General features: G+C 40.0%; 1 protein-coding gene and 1 non-coding gene across 3 annotated transcripts in view; both read left to right on the top strand.

Annotated features, from left to right (window-relative positions):
• The window catches only part of Fancm (Fanconi anemia complementation group M), a 51,277-nt gene that overhangs the window by 1,505 nt on the left and 42,266 nt on the right, over positions 1–7,506 (top strand). For both annotated transcript variants that reach the window (XM_023723708.1, XM_012516360.2), the window contains exons 2-3: positions 54–226; positions 4,108–4,185. In XM_023723708.1, the coding sequence (XP_023579476.1) occupies positions 54–226; positions 4,108–4,185 (251 nt within the window). The remainder of the gene's footprint in view (positions 1–53; positions 227–4,107; positions 4,186–7,506) is intronic.
• On the top strand, positions 6,743–6,849 carry LOC111818802. Its single transcript, XR_002822703.1, has one exon. It is a non-coding gene; the product is annotated as a U6 spliceosomal RNA (small nuclear RNA).

The following is a 7,506-nucleotide window of genomic DNA, read 5'->3' as shown; positions in this document are numbered from 1 at the left end:
TTACATTTTATGTAGTCTGAAGTTGGAATGTGGACTGTCCCTTTTATTTACAGGTTCTACTCAAGCTTTCAGCAGGAAGGAGATATGGCGCAGTAAAAGAGTCCTTTTCCTTACACCGCAGGTTATGATCAATGATCTTACTAGAGGAGCTTGTCCTGCTGCTGATATAAAGTGTTTAGTCGTTGATGAAGCTCATAAGGCTCTTGGAAATTATGCATATTGCCAGGTAATGATTTTGTTAAATGGTATTTTACAGTGTACCCAACTGAATATTTTGGGGGATAGTTATTTAATAATGAAAGTTAATGATGGTTTTATAGAAAGCCTTACATTTATTACCTAAGAGCAGATGGTGTTAGTGAATAATTTTTCTTGTCCATTCAAATCACTGTCTGCCTGTCTTTTATTTAAGTCCTTTATTGTCAGCTGTGGATCTTAGTGATTGTGGCAGTGATTTAAAGTAGGGTAGGGATGGAGTTTGGGAACTAAAATAATCCAGAGATTGGTAGTGTACACACAGTGGCGTTACTTAGCAATTAGATAATACCTAACTATCCGTGATACCAGTATTCAATGATGCAACATACGCACCATATCTAACACTGCTTGCCACTTAGTACTATATAGATGTATAAGGGTTGAAATGGGGAGATGTGGTTGTAGAGTTCGTTCGTCTTAGTGCTAACTGTAATTGACCTTCTCTTTGTCCCTTACATTAAGGGGACTTTGCTTCTTTTATTCTCCTTGAGGACTGGGTTGTGAAGGCATTGGTATTGTATACTTAACGGTTTGCATGCATACTCTTTTTTTTTTTTTTTTTAAATGGTAGTGTTTTCTTTTTATTTAATTTTATTTATGTGTGTGTGTGTGCGCATGTGTGTGGCCAGCTCAGCCCACCAGGGGGCAGGGTGGGCTGGCATGTGGTGCTGGGGATTGAACCATGGTCCCTGTGCTTTGCTAAGCTTGTTCCAAGTAGGTGCTCCAGACCACTGAGCCATCTCACCAGCCCCTGCATGCATACTGTTTTAGGCCATAAAGGATGTAAGTGATGAAGACTTGTTAAACGTGTGTAGGGTGATACTTGAGATTTGAAGAGATGTGAGGAGAAGTGGGCTATCTAATGAGGGGTATTATCCACCATGATTTTTTTTTTTTTTTAAATAAAGAGGTCTCCATTAAGGTTTTAAATTTTTATTTATTTGTGTGTGTGTGTATGTGTGTGGCCAGCTCAGCCCACCAGGGGGCGGGGCTGGCTGGCATGTGGTGCTGGGGGAATTGAACCGGGGTCCCTGTGCTTTGCTAAGCTTGTTTTAAGTAGGTGCTTTAGACCACTGAGCCATCTCACCAGCCCCCACCATGATTTTGACTGATACAGAGGCAGGGCAGATTTGGGGGGGTGTGGAAAACTGCTGAGTTGTGTTTAAGTGTAGATTTTAGGGGTGTCTGAAGAATCCAGCTTTAAATAGCTGTTAGGCAGTACATAATAGAAACGTAGGTCTCAGTGGGTGATTTTCAGCTGGAAGTAGTACAGCTCTGGGAATTACCAGCATACATTAAAGAAGGAAAAATCCGGGCCGGGGAGATGGCTCAGTGGAATAAGTGCTTCCTGGCAAGCGCAAGGGCCTGAGTTCAATCCCCGGTTCCACCAAAAAAAAAAAAAAAAGGAAAAAATCCATTTCATTTAATGTAGACATGAATTTTACTGCCAATTTGTGATTTTGTAGTTCACTTAGAGACTTTAAGTAATAGTGTAATATATCTGTATTGTTCTGGGACGAATTGTTATAGTTGATCTTTCTAACTATCCAGGAAATGGATTTTTTTTCCCATTTAGTCACACTTTTCCAAGTTAAATCAATATGCAACATGTTGAGACTTCCACTTTCAGGTTTTAATTTTTATTAGTACATATTTTCAACATATAATGATTCTGTTTTTTGCGGGGAGCTGGTTTGTCTGTGTAACACATCTTAATTCTTTATTCATCCCTTCTGTCCCTTCCCTCTCTGCATCTCATGGTCTCCTTCCCTTCTGCAAAAGGTTCCCGGAGAGATATTTTTTAAAAAAAATTCTTACAACTTTGTGGAATTCATTTTGTAGGTTTAGTTTATATTTAAAAAGTCATTTATTGTCTTGGGGCTGGGGAGATGGCTCAGTAGAATAAGCACTTGCCTGGCAAGCAAGGCCTGAGTTCAATCCCCAGTTCCACCAAAAAAAAAAAAAAAAAAAAAAAAAAAAATCACTTATTTGCAAAAAAGATTCTGGGCATCAGATGATTTCTCCCCCATTGAAAGTTTTATACTTCTATTGAGTACAATTAAACTTGCATTGCCAAACCAGGGAGTTTATATCACTTCAGCATTTCAGGTATAAATTCCAGTGGGCACATCAGCCCCTGAAATGTAGCTTCCTGATTGCAAAAACATGTCATTTCGTCTTCTATGAGATGTTTAAAAATCACTCTTAAGGGGCGGGGGAGATAGCTCATTGGAGTAAGCGCTGCCCTGGCAAGCGCAAGGGCCTGAGTTCAATACCCGGTTGGGGGGGGGGGATCCCTCTTAAAAGGAGTAATGTATTTGGTTCAGTTTTTAAAAAAATTTATTTATTTTATTTATTTATTTTTTTTGTGTGTGTGGCCAGCTCAGCCCTCCAGGGGGCCAGGCTGGCTGGCATGTGGTGCTGGGGGATTGAACCACGGTCCCTGTGCTTTGCTAAGCTTGTTCTAAGTAGGTGCTTTAGACCACTGTGGTTCAGTTTTCATGTGTAACAGTTTTGATAGGTGTATTGGGATCTGTGGCAAAGGCAATAAAAATTATTCAACTTAGAACTGCTAGAACTGCTTCATAATCTGAAAGAACACTTGGAATTCTGGCTTCCATACAAAATAAGAATTTTGAAATAAACCCTCCGATAAGCAGTGTGTTTATGTCTTCCTTGCTGCATCCATGACTATAAAATGTCCCATGATACCTAAAGATCACCGTTGCTTGTCTTGAATCAAACGGCAGTGACTGCTGAGCTATTGTGTCTCGCCTGACTTCTGTTTTGTGTTTGTGTTTGTGTTTGTCACTGTGGGGTTGCACTCAGGGCCTTGCTCATGCCAGGCACGCTCTCCACTTCTGAGTGACCTCCCAGCCCCTGCGTCGTGTTTTGTTGTTGTTTTTCTGTGGTGCTGTATGTTGGTCCCAGGGCTGGGGAAGTGCTGTGCCACTGAAATAACGTATGCCTGGCACCCGCTACCCCTTACAAAAGTGGGGTTTTTTTTTTACCCTTTTAAAATTTTGAATCAGAGTCTGCCAAGATTGTCCAGGCTGCCCTAGAGTCTACTTAAATTTCTCTGAAGTATACTATTATTATTTATTTATTTTTAAAATTTGTTACAGGGTCTTGCTTTGCAGCTCAGACTTGGACTTGTAGTGATCCTCCTGTCTCAGTCTGTCCAGCACTGGGATTATAGGCGTGTGCTACCATGCCCAATTTTGGTGGCCTGCCCAGGGTGCCCAGGGCTCCAGGACCAGCATGGCATCTTCTTACTGGGGATCAAACCTAGGTCTTTGTGCTCGCTAGGCAGGCACTCAGACCACTGAGCTATCTCCCTGGCCCTTAATGTTATTTCTTTACATGCAATTCATACTCCAGAAATGATATTTTTGAGTAGTAATCAAGATTCAGGCCAGGTGCTGTGGTATATGCCTGTAATCTTAGCTACTTGGCATGGTTTTGGGTTTTTTTTTTGGTAGGACTGGGGATTGAACTCAGGCTCTTGTGCTTGCCAGGCAAGCGCTTATTCCACTGAGCCATCTCCCTGGCCCTAATCTTAGCTACTTGGAAGGCTGAGACAAAAGGATTGCAAGTTTGAGGCTGGACTGGGCAACTCTGCAAGACCCTATCTCAACATATAAAAAGGACTGGGGATCTAACTCAGCAATAGAGAGCCCTGGGATTGATCCTTACTACTGAGGGTGGAAGGGTTTCATTGTAAGTTTAATTGACCTAAAGACTCATTCAATATGAGTCTCATTAAACCTTAATAGTTTGCTTTTCAGGTAATACGTTAATGATAGTTTTCCCTAGACCATTAATTGAAGTTTTCTTTCTTTTTTTTAGGTTGTAAGGGAACTGGTCAAATACACAAATCACTTTAGAATCTTGGCTCTTAGTGCCACACCAGGTAGTGATATAAAGGTAAGTAAAATGTCTATTTATTGGCCTTTTTTTTTTTTTTTTTTTTTTTTTTTAATGTATTTAGTACAGGGTCTATAGGGTCTCACTACACAGATTGGACTCCCAGTGCTGGGATTGCAGGTGTACGCTACCATGCCCAGTCTCAGTCTCTGTCTCAGCACATCCTGGGGGTGGGGCCAGCACGGCCTGCTAGGGATCAAACCCTGTTCTCCCTGTCACTGTGCTTTGCCTACACAAGCGCTTTAGTCCTCTGAGCTGTCTGGCTGGCCATGAGTGCTCATTGCTCTGTCGATAACTTGATTCTTCCCTGTGGGGTTTACTCAAATATAGGTTGAGTAAGTGAACTGTTAAACAGTAAAGTCCTAATTATAAGAATTAGTCATAAATGGACTCTAGATTTTGAACGTATGTAGACTGTTAGTAACTAAAATGTACTGTATTATGCCCTGTGGCAGGTATGGTAACACAAGGGTGATTAATTTGTAATTCTTGGGGCTGGGTAGATAGCTCAGTGGAATAAGTGCTTGCCTGTCTAGCGCAAGGGCCCGAGTTCAATCCCTGGTTCTGCCAAAAAAAACCCAAAGTGTAATTCTTGCCTGGGAGTATTTCATGATTTAAACCAAACCCATAAGGCTTTCTAGTTTGTTTGTTTATTTTATGTACTTGGTATAGGGTCTCACTATGCAGCTCAGCCCAGACTCTTCAGCCTCCCGAGTGCTGGGATTACGGGTGTGTGCCGCCATGCCCATTCTCAGTGTCTGGCTCAGCGCTCCCGGGGGTGTGGTTGGCACAGTTGGCATGGCATGTGGTGCCAGGGATCGAATCCTGGACCCTACTCTTGCGTAGGCAGGCACTTAGTCTGCTGAGCTTTCTTGCCAGCCTCTAGTTTTATTTTATTTTATTTTATTTTTTTGTGGAACCAGGGATTGAACTCAGGCCCTTGTACTTGCCAGGCAAGCGCTTATTCTACTGAGCCATCTCCCCGGCCCTTCTAGTTTTTTTTTAAACTCTTTAATTTCTAGATACTTTCAGGATCCCCTTTTTTTTGTTTGTTTGTTTCTTTGTTTTTGTTTAACGTCCCAGCCCTGCTTCCTTCTTAACTGCTAATCATCCTATCAGAGCTGTATCTTCTGATACTATTGTATCTCATAGAGACAGGTTATATGGTTTTTGCTGCAATTCTATAATTTTCCTTCCAGTTTTTTTTTGTGATGTGGTTCTGAGGATTGAACCCAGGGCCTTTGCACAGAGCTATCTCTTCAGCTCTTTCTTATTTTTTTATTTTGACACAGGGTCTTGCTAAGTCCTAAGCTGACCAGGCTGGACTCCACCTTGGTGATCCTCCTGCTTTAGCTTCCCAGAGTGCTGACTTTTCAGGTGTGTGTCGCCATGACCAGACTGTGCCCTAATTTTTAACAATTTACTTATTTAGTACTGGAAATTAAACTTGGTTAGTTCCGATTCTTGGAGACTGAACTTCAGTAACTTGTCTGGCTGGGACTTCAACTTGTGACTCTCTTGCCTCAGTCTGCCAAGTGCAGGATTATTAGGTTTGGGCCACCACATCTCGGTCTCTACTTTCATAACAAAATCCTGTTAAAAGTGTTTTATGAATGGAAATAGCTCCAGAAACATTCATATCACATGTATTGATATAAATGAAAAGTATTCTTATTTATATAGTCCTATAAGTCCACAATCTAACGAGCCATTTTATAAAGTATTCCTAAGATACCCCAACTTAGTTATAATCAATTTCATTTCAGGTAAGCCATGTTGGGGAGAAAGGAACTTCTTGAGTTTAATTCCCAGTACTAAATAAGTGTCCTTCAGTAGTTTCTGTTTTTCCCAAAAAAAATCAATAGAAAAAATTTTCCAGGGAATCACAAAACCAGGTACAGTACTCCCTCGCTGTTTTGCGGTTCAGCCTTTGCATAGTCAGTGTTTTATGGATTTTCAAAAAATATTAATCTAAATTATTTACTGTGGATTTTTCTCTATAATGTGGGATTTTGCAGTATTGTACAGTAGAGGTTTGTTATAATTATGTAGTTTTATGAATTTAGAAAATGGTTAAGAGCATTAGAAGTGTTCTTAAAAGTGTAGGAAAGGATTATAAGAGTGTGAGAAGGGTTTATTTTAATTTTTTTTGATAGTCTCATATACATTGTAATTATACCTTGAGCATCAGTACAAATTATTTCCTAATGTAAAGAAGATTTGAACATAACACAATTCTGACCATTTTTTCTCCTTTTTATGATGTTAGTTGTAAAAGAATATCAAAATTAATATTTCTCTTTGCATTCCATTTTGGTTCTAGGGGGTAGGGAGGACCTATACACATGCAGGAAAATATTAAATGGCTCTTTTTCAACATGTAAGGGTCAGATATCTTCCAATAATGCATTCTAAAGGGGTAAGAGACTTTGACTGTAAAACTCTGTGTCTCTGTCCAGTGATCTCAGTGCAAGACACCCAAATGATATAGAGGAATGAAACTCCCAACCTGAAAGATACCTGGGATGAGTTCATGTTCTCTAAAACTAAAGAATGAGTGCTCACTTCGGCAGCACATATACTAAAATTGGAACGATACAGAGAAGATTAGCACGGCCCCTGCGCAAGGATGACACACAAATTCGTGAAATGTTCCATATTTATTTTCCTACTCCTACGCTGGTTCTCAATGAAAAAGTATTGTCTTTGCAACCTTAAAAACAAACAAACAAACAAAGAATGAATTTTAGGAACAATGGAGGTTAAGAGCAGAGTACATTTATTGAGGTAAAGAAAACTTCTGTCCAAGAAACAGTTAGAAGAGGACCTGAGTGGGTTTCTGATACCCTTTAATCTCCTTTTTCAGAGGACTGTAATTTTCAGCACATAGATCTTTTACTTCCTTGGTTAGATTGAATCCTATTTTTTTTTTTTTTTCTTTTTTTGGATGCTATTGTAAAGAGTGTTGTTTCTCTAATTTCTCTCTCAGAAAGTTTATTATTTGTGTACTGGAAGGCTATTGAGTTTTGAGTGTTGATTTTTTTTATCAAGGTATGCTACTGAATTTGCTTATTAAATCTCCAAGATAATTGGTGGAGTTTTGGGGGTTTGTGTAGAGTATCATGTCATCTGTGAATAATGACAATTCAACTTCTTCCTTTCCTATCCTTGTTTCTTTTACTTTTCTCTCTTACCTAATTGCTCGAGAAGGGTTTATAAAGCCTTAAATTGCTGGGCAGGGGGAGGAGCTAGCTCAGTAGAATAAGCACTTGCCTGGCAAGTGCAAGGGCCTGAGTTCAATCCCCGGTTCTGCCAAAAAAA

This window comes from Octodon degus, unplaced genomic scaffold (assembly GCF_000260255.1).
Source record: "Octodon degus isolate 3935 unplaced genomic scaffold, OctDeg1.0 scaffold00102, whole genome shotgun sequence".
NCBI classification, from domain to species: Eukaryota; Metazoa; Chordata; class Mammalia; order Rodentia; family Octodontidae; genus Octodon; species Octodon degus.
This window is presented reverse-complemented; position numbering and strand designations above follow the sequence as displayed.